General features: G+C 44.7%; 1 protein-coding gene across 1 annotated transcript in view; it reads right to left on the reverse strand.

Annotated features, from left to right (window-relative positions):
* The window catches only part of SESN3 (sestrin 3), a 38,753-nt gene that overhangs the window by 7,340 nt on the left and 15,260 nt on the right, over positions 1-16,153 (reverse strand). Inside the window, exons 6-7 of the mRNA XM_029911571.1 lie at positions 12,199-12,317; positions 9,853-10,043 (exon numbers count right to left, since the gene is read on the reverse strand). Of these exons, the coding sequence (XP_029767431.1) occupies positions 9,853-10,043; positions 12,199-12,317 (310 nt within the window). The remainder of the gene's footprint in view (positions 1-9,852; positions 10,044-12,198; positions 12,318-16,153) is intronic.

Consider the following 16,153-nt stretch of genomic DNA (forward strand, 5'->3'; position numbering starts at 1 on the left):
GCGGAATAGCTTGCTTTTGGGCCCTTAATAGTGTCCCTTTAAAAAACTGCCAACTCTCCTCAGACTGCCTGTTGGAGGTTTAACCTGTTCTCAGCCAGGCCTGAGGACACCAGGAGTGCAGTCTTGCTAAGGGTGTCTCAAACATACAAGCTGCAACATAGCACAGAAGTAGTAGGCAAGCCCTTGCTATTGTTTGTGGGCTCTATTGTATTGCTGAGACAAGCTCGACATAGGGCACATCTGTCCTGGGGCAAATAAGCTCTGGCAGCAGAGGAGTACAGAGTGGCTCCGATGAAGTCTAGTCATTAAATGGGTATGAGAACAGACTGTTCCACATTGAGGCTGAGGCCCAATGAATGGACCAGATATAGGGCCATGCTGGCTGCTGTCTATTCCTTGAGAAATGAGTGACCTTTCAGAAGCCAATCCAGGTAGGGAAAAACAATTGTTCATTTGGAGATGAAGATGTGCTGTGATGCCCAAGAGGACTTCAGTAAAGAGTGGTGTAGAGCAGGGGTCAGCAACTTTTCAGAAGTGGTGTACCGAGTCTTCATTTATTCACTCTAATTTAAGGTTTTGCATGCCAGTAATACATTTTAACTTTTTAGAAGGTCTTCTATACATCTATAATAGATAACTAAATTGTTGTTGTATGTAAAGTAAATAATGTTTCACAAATGTTTAAGAAGCTTCAATTAAATTAAAATGCAGAGCCCCTGGGACTGGTGGCCAGGACCCGGGCAGTGTGAGTGCCACTGAAAATCAGCTCGTGTGCCGCCTTTGGCAGGCGTGCCATAGGTTGCCTACCCCTGGTGGAGAGGCTGAAGGGTAGGATGCAATACTGGTAGTGTTGCATCCCACGAAATATAGAAAGCATCTGTGTGAGGGGTGCATGGCGATATGAAAATAAGCATCCTGGAGGTTGAGGGAGACAAACCAATCTCCTGGGTCCAGAGGAGGGACCAAGCTCCTCCCCCAACCCTGCTGCGCCTCCAAAGAAAGCGCATCAAAACAGAAGTTCGCCCAGGGTGCTATTTTCCCTAAGGCCGGCCCTGGGACTGAGACAACATTAGAGGGCTTGATCGTTCAGCAGCTGAAGAGTTGCATTAAACCACAGACCAATCAGAACACTGAGATTGGCAAAAAAAGAGTAATTTATAATTTAACAGACACACAGAAAGGGGTGCCACTGAGGGGGGAGGGTGTTTGTGGGGGTCTATAGCCATCCCCAAATTTGCCTTAGACATCCCGTAAGCCACCCCTCACAGCACAAAGGTCAAATGTTACGCAGAAGTAAGGGTGGCATGGTATAGCATTGCCACCATTTCTTCTGCAGTCCTGCACTGCTGCTAGCGGTGGTGCTGCCTTCAGAGCTGGGCACCTGGCCAGCAGCCATTGCTCTCCGGCTGCCCAGCTCCGAAGGCAGAGCCGCCACCAGCAGTAGCACAGAAGGAAGGGTAGTAAGCTAAAAAGTCTGGTGTGAACAGTGATATTGACAAAGTTTCTTCTCCCCCGGCCCCAGTTTTCAACACTAATTATTTAAAAAAGTGGGGGTTTTTTTGTTTGTTTTTTTTAAACTTAGTAAAAAATGTGTTTTGGTCTTAATTTAAAAGCAGCGAGAAAAGGTTAATTCATTTTAAACAACAGGGTTATAAATACAGCATTTAAAATAATGTGTTTTTAATTTATAAGGGGGGGTTTGCACTTAGAGGCTTGCTGTGTGAAAAGTGTCACCAATACAAAAAGTTTGAAAACCACTGGTCCCGAGGGAAGAATTGCTGCTAGGGTGACCATTCTGAACTGTTGGGACTGGACAAAGATGTTCAATGTCCTGATGTCCAGAATTGGTCTCCACCCCCTTTTTCTTCAGGACCAGGAAGTTCTGCTAATTTTTTTTCTGCTAGCAGTATCTCCCACAACTCTGGATGTCTGGGCTGTTCGCCTCTCTCTGCAGCTCATGGGGGGGGGGGGGGGTGGGGGGGGAAAATCGGTGTTTTGGCACCACACAGTCTGGCAATGCCCTACTCTACTCCTGCTTGTTGCCAGATGGGTTACTCCCAAGCTGTAAAACTTGCAGAACATTAATTAAAAAAATCCAGATATAACCAAGTAACTGTATATTAGACCAAAGAAGATGGTAGCAGAAAGAAGTTACTGACAAGAAGTTCTCTGTTCTGCAGCCCAGTTTCTTCCACAATTCTGGATGTCTGGGAAGTTACAAGCAGTGAAACAGATGTAGGGAGAGTTATGAAATGAGTTCAGTAGTAAAGAAATATCTCCCTTTTTGTGAGTTCGCTCAAAAAAGTCTGTATTATTTCTGGAACACCACTTGCAGCACCTTTCCATCAAAGGCCTTTTCAGATGATAGATGACCCACCTTGTATTTAATGAAGGTGTTAGCTGTAGACCAAGTGACTGCTTTACAAATTTCCGAAGTAGATGCACTTGCTTGTTCTACCCAGGAGACCGCTGAGGATCTCATGGAGCGTGCCTTGATCCATTTCTGGGACAGGAGCCTTTGGTGATTTGTAGGATTCCACAATATGTAGTCTAATTCACCTAGTGATGGAGGGCTTGGAAGCTCTGAGTCCCTGGCATTTCATGTGAAAGGACACTGTATGCTTGAGATAGATGTTAGAAGAGATTTGCAACACTAAGGGTTTGTCTACACAGCAATTTAACACCTATGGCTGGCCCAGGTCAACTGACTTGGACTGGCGGGGCTTGGCTCTGCTGGGCTGTAAAATTGCTGTTTATTCATTCGGGCTTGGACTGGAGCCTAGGCTCAGGGACCCTGTGAGAGGGAGGGTTTCAGAGTCCAGGCTGCAACCCAAGCTTGAACCTCTACACAGCAATTTTTAGCCACGCAACCTGAGCCGAGCGAGCCCAAGTCAGCAGACACAGGCCTGCCGCGGCCATGCTGCAGGTCTTTTATTCCAGTGTACATGTACCCTAAGATGTGCCATGCCTTTTCAGTTGGATGGTTTTGGACAGCATGAAGGAAGCACCACCTTTTGGGAAGCATGGAAGGAGGCATTTATCTTAGGAAGAAAGGAGTTTGGTGTCCTGAGTCCAGCCTCATCCTCACAGAACATGCAGTAAGTTCCTATATGGATAAGGCTGCCAGCTCCAACACTCACCTGACGGATATGACAGCTACTAAGAAACAAGACTCAGATTCATAGATTTTAAGGTCAGAAGGCATTATTGTGATCATCTAGTCTGACCTCCTGCACATCAGAGGCCACAGAACCTCACCCACTCCTGAAATAGACCCCTAACCTCTGTCTGAGTTACTGAAGTCCTCAAATCATGGTTTAAAGACTTCAAGTTACAGAGAATTCTCTATGTACACTAGTTTAAACCTGCAAATGACCCACACCCCATGCTACAGAGGAAGGCAAAATCCCTCTCAGATACCCAGGAAAGAATTCTCTATAGTATCTCAGAGCCCTCTCCATCTACTATCCCGTCTCCAGCAGTTGGAGATTCTTGCTACTGGCAGTCACCAATGGGCCACATGCCATTGTAGGCAGTCCCATTGTACCATCCCCTCCATAAACTTACCAAACTCAAGTCTTGAAGCCAGTTAGGTTTTTTTGCCCCCACTGCTCCCCTTGGAAGGCTGTTCCAAAACTTCACTCTTCTGATAGTTAGAAACCTCTCTCTAATCTCAAGCCTAAACATGTTAATGGTCAATTTAGATCCATTTGTTCTTGTGTCCACACTGGTGCTTAACTTAAATTTAACTCCTCTCCCTCCCTGGTATTCATCCCTCTGATGTATTATTGAGAGTAATCAGATCTCTCCCCTCAGCCTTCTTTTGGTTCGGCTAAACAAGCCAAGCTCTTTGAGTATCCTCTCCTAAGGCAAGTTTTCCATTCCTCAGATCATCCTCGCAGCCCTTCTCCGCACCCATTGCAGTTTGAATTAAATCTTTCTTAAAACATGAGAAATATTGAATTCTGTGTGCAATTCTGCTCTAACTCTTAATAGATAAAGAAAAGGCCATCACTGAAGTCAGAGGCTCAAAAGGCATGGCTTGCCAGGGCCCGCAAAACTAGCAGAAAATCCCATTTTGGGAAGAGTACTCTGACTACCAGTTTGGCTGGTTTATTGGACAGCTTGAAGCAATTTAACTACCTGGGGATTGTCTGCCAGGGAGCCTGAGGATCCTGCGAATAGCATGCTACTTAAGAGCATACACCTGACCCACAATGGTACTGGGCTGAAGGCTTCTTAGAGAGCCCAAAACAGTTGGAATTTCTGGGATTTTCATTGTGCTCTTGGCACCAGTTGTTATGGACCAGACAGAGGAGTATGCTTTTAGTGTCGATATTCTCATATACAAAAGCAATGTCCTAATGACTATGGAGGACAGATTGAGGTCTTTTAGTGCTTCCCTTTCAGTAGCCAGGCTGTTAATTGAAGATGTTTCGGGTCTGGATGAAGAAGAGACCCTTGTAAGAGTTTGTGAGGTCTCCATGGAAGTTAGGAGTGGGGGCTCCAGTGCCAGCTCTATCAAGTCTGAGAACCAAAGTCTCCTCAGCCAATGAGGAGTTATCTGTATTTCCATCACCTGTTCTCATTTTATTTTCTGGACCAACTTCCCCTGTAGTGGAAAGGGTGGAAACATGTAAAGTAGGCCCTGTGCCAGCTGTATGGTAAGGTATCTGACCCCACGGATCTTGCATCTGCCTCCCTTGTGAAGTATTTTGGTCTCTTTCCATTTGTACGGTTTACCAACAGGTTGGTTGAAGAGAGACTAAACAATGAGATTGAACACCTTCTGATTCAGGCACCACCCAGAGTTGTTGACCTTCACCTGATGAACCAGTATTCCTTTTGGTTCAGGAACCTTGTGATGGGGATCATTCTGAGGGAAAAGAGGAACCGTTCTGCCCACCTCATTATTACCACTGGTTTCACATGTAGTGCTGGACTCGTTTCCCCTTGGTTGTTTAAACAGGTGACTGTAGTTGTATTGTCTGATTGAACTAGGATGTGGTTCCCCCTTAGGATAGGCTGGAACCTTCGAAGAGCTAACTGGTTTGCTTTCAGCTCTAGGAGGGTTATGTTCCAGAGGCCCTGGGCTGTTTGGTTCTCCAAGTGCACTCTGCTCAGCCCTCCAGCTAGTCTCACTTGTGAGGACAAAAGGATCTGGAAGGCTTATGGGCATGCCCTTTGCAGCCATTGCTGCGGGCTGACCACCCCAGTAAGGAAATGAACGCCAGTGCTGGAACCTGTACTTGATCGTCATTGTGTTTGAGGAGTGGTCCCAGACCTTAGGTATGAAGGCTTCTGATGCATGATTGTGCCCATGGAGTAGTGCCTAGGCACAACACCAGGAGTCCTAGCAGTTGGGAGGCATAGTGGTATGGCAGGCCTCCTGCAGCTCTAGAGCAAGAACATTCCTAGATGGCATTGATGATGATGAAGCTGTGTGCCTGGAAGAGATTCAACGTCCAAGAGGTAACCCTGCAAGCTGCTGACTGCAATGGAAGCTCTGATTGGGATGTCGTTCAGGAAAGGGTCCCTGCAACCTGAGTCTGGCTATTACCACCACCACCTTTGTAACAACCCTGAGGGCAGAGGACAGGCTAAATGGGAGTGTTCGCTACTGAAAATGTTTAATGAAGTTCTCCCAGGAGAACCTTATTTTTCCAGTAAAGACAGACTTAGGACATGTCTGCACGAACACGTGCTGCACAGCAAACTGGGGCATAAATCTACAGTACATCAAAGGGCACTAGGGAACTTTTAGCGTGCCACAGCACAGTCCACACAGACAGTTAGTCATTTTCTTCATGTGCGCTTCTGTAGAATGCAAAAAATGGATTAGAACCCAGAGAACCGTTTTTCTGAGGGAACACTCTCTGTCACTCCCATATCCAGAAGAGGAGATATTTTGTTACAGTGTTTTACGGGGTCACTGGAGCTGGATGAGCAGATGAAAAACAGATGGGGTGGTGTCAACAGCTTCAGGGTCTCTCTCTGGCTCACCATTTCCCTGATGCACTTGTTTGTGGTTGATGAAAACCATTTCTCTGGGAAATGGGAAATCCTGCCCCTTCACTACAGCTCTGGGCAGATGCCTATGTGATACTTGTCATAAAGGGGATTTGGGGAAAAGGTGGGGGGCTGAGGTCCCTCTGGACTTGTGCCCCAGACCTTGATTCCACTGTTTTCCCTTGGGGAATCTGTTGTCCCTTTGCTAGTACCTCAGAGAATGGGGAAAGGACAGCTTCTGTCTGAAGGCTGACCTATATTCTCTCCTTAGGGAACTTATTGGGAAGGGACAGTGTGTTTGGACTTGCCACGCTCTCAGCCACCATCTTCTCCAACTTTTCTCCAAAAAGGAGGGAGCCTGTAAGCTTGACTGAGCATATGACCTGCTTAGATTGAGTATCCATCTTCCAAGGTGGTGTCTGGCTGGAAGCCATGGCTCAGGCTGAAAACCCCATTGCATCCATTGAGGCTTCTGCTACAAATGCTGTTGCTAGGGAGACTCTAAGGTGCAGTCAAGGAATCTCTGTCGTTAAGGGCTTTGAGATCTTCTAGGCAGGAAAGAGATGCTCTTGCAAAGCAGGTAGCTGCCAGGGATGCTTGGAGGAGGCTTCAAAAAAATCTTTTTGAGAGTAGCCTCCATCTTTCTCCCCTTCTGAGGGAACCACCATATCCCTGATGAGGGACACTACAGCAGCAGCATCAACCTTCACTATCTCAGCAATAAAGCCTTTTGGTTTTTAATGATATATAGCCTCAGGTAGATCTTATTAATATGCTTGCCCTTATCATGCTTATTCCATTCATCCCTAATCACTTCCTCAAAGAAGAAGTGAAGGGATAGTGCAGCACCAGGAGAAGATTTTGAGGGGGGGGAAAAATATATACTCTGAGGCTTACTCACAGGGGCTTGCTCAAGTTTCAGCCAGACAGTTCACCTTCCTCAGTGGTGATGGAGGATGACACATCTCCTGATTTTTTGGGGTGTTTCCCCCTTAACCCCCCCCCTTTTTTAAATTAAACAAAAAACCTTTTTGGATGCTTTAGGAGCATGGACACTCTGCTGTGACTTTGGTGAGCCTTTTGTAGCTTGCCTTCCTTAGGGCCTGGTGCTCTCTTGAGATGTCTGCCTCAGAATCCTCCACCACTGGTTCCCATTCCCCCTGGGAGAAGGGTGGGGACTTTCTCTCTCAAGCTGACAGCGAGAAGGGCTGATTAGAAACCCTGTTTTCTTCCCGGGGTGCTCAGGACCCACTTTAGCATGGGGGCAGGGGGTGGACACTTGTGGTTCGCAAGCCTCCCCTCTTTGTTCTGCAGGGGTCCTCTGGGACTTACCCACCTAGTCGAATGGTCAGGATCCTCCTCACTTTTGGTTCCTGGTCCAAATTTCCCTTGTTGAAGCTGCAGCTGCCTTGGTGGGCAGGGAACTATACCTGCTTGTCTGACTGGCAGCCTTGGGACCTAATGCAGTTAGGGGTGCATACCTCACCATGTTCCAAGCCTGAGAGGGCTGCCTCACAAATAGAGCACTGCTTGGATTTAACCCGGTGCTTTTTGGTTGCTCTCCCATGCCTGTAAGGGACAGAGGAGCCAGCAGGGAGACACTACAGCAGAGGCTCAGGGAGAGTTAAGCCCCCAAAAGATTAACTGATCCAGAGAGAAGGAATGCTAAGGAGGGAGAACACTGCTCCCCACTGCCCAAAAACAGGGCAGAAAAAATTTAAATAGAAGGAAAAGAGATGGAAGCAAAAGAAACCACCACTGTCTACTTGCTCCTGCAGAGGTAGAGAATCCGGCAGCAAGTAGGAGCAGACTGTACAATGCCAAAACGCTAATCTTCAGAGAGATGATCGGCTAGATGTCCAGAATTGTGGGAGACACCAGGCTGCAGAAGAACCCTTTTCCAATGAATTTTGGTGGAACAGGTTTGATTGTTCCCAGTGTTAGGAGGAATTATATTTTATATCTCAAATGATTCTCATGAGAGGGGTCCCTGAAGAGGGAGGGAGGAAGAAGTTGGGGGTGGGTGGGGAGGAGCTGAACTGGATGGAGTAACCTGTAGAAACTATCTTCAGAATCCACCTGTCTGAGGTGATGAGCTCTCAGGAAGGTAGGAAAAGGGAGACAATCTCAATGGCGGGGTGGAGAGAATACACACAGCGTAGGATGAGGAGCAGGACAGTTTGTGACCTTGGACCAAAGGTTCAAAAACCAGTTCTTTCAAGGATGTTGCTGACTGGAAGACTATTGTAAGGACAGCCCTTTTTCTTTGTTATCCTGGCTTCTTTCTCGGGGGCTCGGACATTCTGGGTAAGACTGCTGAGCCATCTGCAATTTACTGTACTTTTTCTTTGCCACAAGCGTATAGATGCCCAGAGATAAAGACTCTTGGGCGACACTATAAAGAGAACAAAGAGACCTATCCATGGCTTCAAAAAACAACTTGGGTCCTTCAAAAGAAGATCCTCAACTGTGTTTTCTACCTCCTGAGGCAGACCAGAGGATTGCAGCCAAGAAACTTGGCGTATGGCTACTTCTGTAGCCAGGGAATGTTGAAGCTATATCGGTGGCATTGAGTCAGGCCTGGAAAGATGCCTTGCTGATTGTCAGGCCTTCTGTTATGAGGGCTTGAAATTGTTCCGTGATCATGTGGCAGAGTTCAATAAAAGATGAACTTGCAATAGTTTGTAAAATTGTATTTTGCTATCAGGGCGTGGTAATTAGCTACTCTGAACGGCAGTGAAGCAGAGTAGCTCTTGCATCCCAGAAGGTCCAGTCTTTTCAGCTCTTTGTTGGATGGTGTTGAGTGGAACCAATGTTATCTGTTCCGTTCAATAACTGCCTCTATGGACCAGGAAGTTGGGTTCAGAATGTGAGGGGAAAAAAATATTCTGAGCCTTTGGCTGGGAGGTAGTATTTTCTGTCAGCCCATTTACACATAGTTGGTATAGTAATTGGAGTTTGCCACACAGAGGTCAGCAGATCATCATTGATGGGCAAGGTGATTTTGCCGGCAGCAGATGAATGAAGAACGTCCAACAGGGAATGTTGGTATTCTTGTGTTTCCCATAATGGAATATGCAGGGTTTCTGCTACAGAAAGGTCCTGAATGGCCTTGAAATCATCAGCATGGGGGAGGCAAAATAAGAGAAGGGGGTTACACTCCCTCCCCCCCAAAAAAGTACAAACAGTGCAAAAAACAAAAACAAAACAAAAATAAAGAATATACTGAGAAAAGAAAAGACGTGTGAGAGAGGTAGCAAGCTATGCAGCTAGCTAACGGACACAATGATGTTCCACCTCATGACATAGGTGGTTGAGAAGGAACTGGAGTGGCAGTGGGTCTGCACCCTACCTATATACCCCCATACCAGAGCATGAAAGGATCTGGGGAGCAGGCATGGACCCACAGACATTGCTGACAAATCACTGATCAACAGCGACTGTGCATTTGCGCCTCTGGACATGGAGAACCCATAGGGATACTACTCAAAGAAGAACAAAAGTTACTCAGTTCCTAAGAGCCTTTTAAATAGGGTGGTATTTCCTTTTTTCTGAACTGACAATGTCGTCCATGAGTTCAGAGAAGACAGATTTCCGTAAAAATATCAATCCTAATTTGATTCTGTAATACCAACTAATTTTTTTAAAATAGAGAGATTAAATTATACTACTACCAGTATTTGTAACAATTTCACTGCAGAAACAAATTTAAAAGCCACAGACACCAATTTTAAAACACTGCTTTAGTGTGATCAAGACCTAATGTGTTCCTGTCCCAAAGTAAATATATTTTACTTACATGCTTCCAAATACACTTATTAGACAGGTCAATTTGTTACATACCTGATTCCAAACATACAGTGAACATAGTTAAATAAAGCTCTTCTCAACATGGTTGTGTCAACATCTTCGTGTGTAGCCATAGTGTTGTATGTGAGATTGTAGACCATCCGAAACTTCTCATCCAGGAGATGCCCAATATCAGAATAAAGCCTGTTCACAAGGGAGAAGCCATGGTTTTCCCAGGTATAGTCCTGTAAGAGCACAAAGAAATACACCAGCGATGCATAAATATGCAAATAGTGCCTTCCCCACCTGATCCTCCCTCTGGATTCTCCCCCAGTTGAAGATCTTGTTCTCTGTTTTGTCTCTCATTCTGCTTTATTAATGTATTAATTCACCTGCGTGCCTGCCCCTCCCCCCCCAAAAGGAGGATTTTAATCAGTAAGTTTTCCCTGGTCAGTTTTGCTTTAGTCCTTAGGTCCTGCAGATTTGGTTCAGACTGGAAAATATTCACACTGATATTATTCAGAGACTGCTGCTTTAGAAAGCTATGAGCCAGAGCAGAAACATGGCGATGTGTTGTTCCTTAGAGACATGACTTCACTCTTGCACCAATGACTAAGGAAAAGAGTTAGTTTGAAAAATGCTGCCAGCTGTGCCTTAGCAGCAACACTTTCACAGGATATTACTTCAAACAAACTCTCTGGGGCAGGTATTATCTTATCCTATATTCATGAAGTGCCTACCTAGCACAATAAGGCTTTGCTCCATCACTGGGGCCCCTGGATGATTCTGTAATATAATTGTTACAATAGAAGATCTGATTTGGGTAAAAGGTCTCACATTCTACCATCATTCAGCTATTAAACAAGTTAGCTATTTTGGAGAAGGTGAAACTTTTGAAGTTGGAAGTCAGTAATTTAAAATCCTTGCCTGCAGGCAGAGACATTTCAGTTTCAGTGCAACCTTCCATAAAGCTCTTCTGAAGCAGTGCTGTACATGCCTAACGTTGTCTCAAGTCAATGACAATTGTCAGCCTTCTCCCAGGGGAGCCTTCTAAAGTTCATAGAAAGGTCAGCAGTATCTTTGATCTCAGACACAAAAACTTTGCCTTATCCTTGTCCACAATACACACCCAAGGGGTATTTGCGTCACCTCCCAAAACATGGTTTACTGTACATGAAAAATTGCAGCATGAATTCATCCTGACCAGCAGAGACTGTTGTAAATCTAAGGGCTTGTCAACACATTGAGTTATTCAGGAATAGCTACTGTGCTTTAAATTCACACTCTACTTTAATCCAAATTAACTTTCAAGTGTAGACTAGCCCAAAGTATGTCTGCTGACAGGAATCATGACTCCTTTGCTTTACCAAGGAATTTTTTTGCACCTATTTTGGTTTGTCTACAAGTGCTCTGACATGTTTCAAGATTTTCCCATAACTTGCAGTTTATTAATATCAGATTCCCAGGAGATCAAATGGATGTTAGTCAGTGATCTGTTCTAAATACCTAGAGCTGTCCCTATTTTTTTTATTTGTATTGCAATAGTGCATAAGAGTCCTAGTCATGGATTAGGACCCCATAGTGCAAGGCACTGCATGGACATAACAAAAAGATGTCCATTACATACACTTGTTCTGCTAACACAACAGAAGACCTAGTACCCCCTGGCCTGAGGTTTACAATTAACAGAGGGTGGACTAGTCATCCAAGTGAAGTGATGGAAGCCTCTTCATTTGAGATATTTAACAGCTGACTGAACAAAATGCTACAAATATGAAAATATACCATAAGGAGCAGTTATCTACTTGGGCTATGTCTACACTTAAAACATGACAGTGGCACAGCTGCAGCACTGCACTTCAGTAGAAACACACACTACATTGAGCGGATGGGTTCTTCCATTGCTGTAGGTAATCCACACCTGTGAGGTGGTAGCTAGGTTGAAAGAATTCTTTCATTGATCTAGCGCTGTCTACACCAGAGGTTGGGTTAGCTTAACTGTGTGTCTCAGGGGTGTGGCTTTTTCACACCCCCGAGGGATTTAGCAATGGTGATCTAACTTTTCATTGTAGACAGGCTCTTGATCCTCTGCTTGGACATGGACATTTAATAAGGATGTTCTGCTACTACGACATCTTATTTTTCCAGTAAAGAAAGACTTAGGACATGTCTGCATGAACACGTGCTGCACAGCAAACTGGGGCATAAATCTACAGTACATCAAAGGGCACTAGGGAACTTTTAGCGTGCTGCAGCACAGTCCACACAGACAGTTAGTGCAAGGCATGCTGGTGTGCTATCGATTTGTCCCCCAGCTTTCTGCACAGCAAGTGTTCATGCAGACATGCCCTTAAAATGCTGGGGTTAATTTATTTAAAAAAAATAAGTGCATATAAGTACCTGAGCTCGGAATGTTGGCAGATGTTCTTCTCCCCGCCTGGCAAAGTCTTTGTACCCAAAACCAGGATCTTCGATATAGCGGGAGACATCCGATGTGGAAACCATTTCATCATCAAATGCTGAGAAGGACAGCAAAATGCTGTGTTTAAGACAGATAAGTATGGAGGCCGTTGTAGCCTTCTGATCCTCTCCCTCAACAAAGACTACAAGACGTGCGAACACAATATTTAAAGTTTGCAACTAATTCTGTGTACAAAGAAGAGGATAACATGTTGGTGTAGGAAGAGTATTGGGAGAATTTCAATCAATTTCCATTCAGTGTATGATATTACGCTTGTGTACATTTGTCAATGTCTAATTCATAGTAATTTGCTTGATTTACTTAGGACCAGAGTTTCAATTTTTGATTCTTAATTTTGCAAGTAAATATTTAAATTTATTTTTACACTTCTCCCTTTTTCAGAGATTTTCTAAAACCCTTCATTGAAACAATGGGCAAGATGTTTTTAAATAGATTGCAGGGTGGGATGAGGGAGTGAGGTTAGTAACAAGAAAACCAGAGAGGAGGAAGATTGCAATAGTGAATGTTTGAGATGACCTGGGAGTGGATCAGTAATTTAGTTGTTAGACTAGGGAGGAAAAGTTCAATTTTGGAGACGAAGAAAGAAAGGTTAGGACTTAGTCATAGCTTGGTTGAGGGGGTAGATATCAAAGATGACCCTAATGCTGCCTAGAGTGTTAGGAAGAATTAAGGTGTGACTCAATTAACGGTGAATGGAGATAGCACAGGGCTCGGGAGAAAAGGTAAGTTCAGTTTTGGCTCTACTGAATTTGAGATTACAGCAGGCTATATAAGACTGAAAGGAGTGGTATGTCTTTTACAGTATTGTTTATAACAAAAAACCTTAAGTTACAACACACAACTGTAGTTCGTGTTTTTCTTACTATATACAAACTAGCAAAGTGTTAAGAGACCACATGCCACATAACAAAACACTTGTGAGCTGTGGTAAGCATTCATATAGACTTAATGAGGGGTGAGGGTCAATTAACTAAACCAACTAACACTAACTAAATATAGTAAAGAAAAAAGAAACACTAAATATGTATATGGACAAGTGTTCTCGCAAGCAAGCTATGAGCACGGAGGAACGAGGATTCCGATTCCGACCATGCGGCAGTAAGAGGGAACTGAGGGGGCGTCATCCTGCCCAGCCTCATATAATTTTGCCTGCACCACGAGGCTACGTACAATTGCATGTGAGGGCCAACGGACATTGCTGCAAAACTTTCCAGCTCCAGCACCTGGTGCACATGCACACCCGTGTTTGGAATACATACAGGGACCATCATTTGAAGAAGAACTAAATGATACAAGATTTGGCTTGTAGATGCCAATTCAAAACAACATGAAAGCAGTGAACTCTACAGTTCATCAAGCTTCAAGCTGAACTTATGCCAAGAGTTACAGTAACTATGCATCTCTGAAGAGCTCCAACAATGTGTTACTAAATGAGGACAGGTTCTCTAGCAGGAATCAATTTATCTCCACCGAACAAACAGGTGGCTTGATTGTGTAACTACCTTTACAGGAGCTGATTACCACATAGCTGACTGCATTTGACCCTGATATTAAATCTTGGCTCACTTCCACATGCACTGACAGAAAAATTGCCATATGTCCACTTAAAGAAAAAAAAAAAAAAATCAGTTAATCTAAGAATCACTGGGATGCTTTATCTTCTCTCTGGCTCATTAACCAATCAATACATAACTGTGTGGGAAGACACTTGCATGGCACCTGCCCCAGGTAATCACCTCTGAAGATTATTTCAAGTTAGATTTAATTCTCACTGGTTAACAGTTTGTATTTTCCTATTTGCTGCTTCCTGCAGCTATAAAAGACAAACTCTAGCATTAGAGTGGTTGGGGAAAACTATTGGAGTCTTACAGATCAGTACCTATGAAATACCTTTTGAGGGAAAAAAAAAAAAAAAAAAAGGTTAAGCTAAGAAGCATAGCATCTCTAGCCATCTTCTCTTACTATAGTTCCCAAGAAATACTAATACAGTACACCCTTGCCATAATGAACCCCTAGGGATCCAAGCCATTTGTTCATTATAGCCAGCGGTTTGTTATAGTGAAAGAGCCCTGCTGGGGCTGCGGCGGAGGGCAGAGAGCTCCTCTGGCCCGGGGGCAGGAGGAGGGATCCAGAGATCAGGTTCGCTTTAGCCCAAGGTTTGTAATTGTGAAGGGTGTTATAGCCAGCATCTACCATACCACATTGTGACAGTCTGTACCGTTATGTTCACCCCTTTTACAAGACTATGATAAATTTTGTGCGAAGTATGCTTTGTGAGGTATCATTTGAAAACTCATAATTTGCTGATCATTATTGTCCTAGTAAAATATATGGCAACATCATAATAAAGTTATAAAATTCTACTGTATGACATAACTGAGGCATGTTCCAAGTTTAGAAAAGCAGGCACAAACCAGTTCCTTAGAGATAAAAAGGCAAACTGATGCCTCAGCCAGGTGTCAACAAAAATCAAAAGGACTATCACCTGGTTAAAGCGGCCATTCTCTGGCAGGAAAGAAGGGTGTGAGCAAGAAATTTACACATTGGCAAAGGAACAGCTGGAGGTTCCTACCCACAGACATTCTGTCTCTTGAACCTCAGCTGGAGATCATTCTCAAATAGGAGGAAAAAATATGAGAGAGTGGGGAACAGACACCAAGTGATTCCTCCCTTTCTCTCTGCCCACGGCATCCAGAACACCTGAAGGAGAAGGAAAGAAGCATTGGACTGGGGGGAGGGGTCCTAGCTGAAAGGCATCCAGCCAGTAAGACTGCAAAAGCATGTGGTGAGAGAAACCTTTGCTTTGAATTCAGTTAGCTTGTTAAGTTACATGTTAGTTGCGTTTTACCTTTTGTTTTCTCGTAACCACTTAACATCTATCTTTCTGTACTTAAAACTTATTTTATTGTTTTATCTAGACCGCTGTGTTTGGACTGAAGTGTTTGGGAAACTCCATTTGAGGTAACAGGATATGTGGATATCATTTTCTATTAATAAAATGACAGACTTTATATGAACTTGTATTGCCCAAGAGAGGGCTGGGTAATGCGAGACGCACATTTCTGAGGACAAGTCTAGGACTGGGAATTTGCTGGTGTTGCTCCGCAATATAATTCAGGAGTGGCTGGCTATAGCATTCACAATACAGCTGGGAGTAATCTACATGCTGGAGGTTGTGTTGTGAGTGGTTGCTCTCACAGCAAAGCAGTGTAAAAGGAACCCCAGGTTGGAGAATTGAGGGGACACAGCTGTTCAACAGTCCAGATTGTACCCTAGATAATGTCACACACCTGTTATACTCCTGGGGGAATTCTGCGCCACTGCACACATGCGTATTTCATGTGCCACGCATATTTTTTCGCAGAAAATAACTTCTGTTGAAAAATTGATGCAATTCCATCTTTTGCCCACCAGAGGGCACTATGGTGCTAGAACACAGCAGCCGCTCCTGGCAAGCCCCAGCTAGCTAGGGAAGAGAAAGAGCCTGCCTTTTTCACAGTGCCTGTTGGGCCAAGTCAAGGACACAGGAAATATGGGGAGACAGACAGCGTGGGGCTGCTGGGGTGGGGACCACAGACAGGGGCTCATAAGGGCTAGTGGGGGAGGACAGACTGGGCAGGGGCTGAATGAGAATGGAGGTGCAGTGCCACATGGGCAGAGCGGGAGAGGTACAGGGCTACAGGGAGAAGGGGGATGGCTGAGTGGGGGCACAGAGAGACATGGGGACAGAGTGCATGGACATATGGGGAAGGGGTGTCTGAATGGGGGTTGAGGGACACATGTGGACACGGGGTGCAAGGACACATGGGGGCACAGAGGCAGATGTGCCTGACTGAATGGGAGAGGCTAGGGGTCAGCCAAGGTCTCCATGGG

This window comes from Terrapene carolina, unplaced genomic scaffold (assembly GCF_002925995.2).
Source record: "Terrapene carolina triunguis isolate 2854851 unplaced genomic scaffold, T_m_triunguis-2.0 Scaffold97, whole genome shotgun sequence".
Lineage (NCBI taxonomy): Eukaryota > Metazoa > Chordata > Testudines > Emydidae > Terrapene > Terrapene triunguis.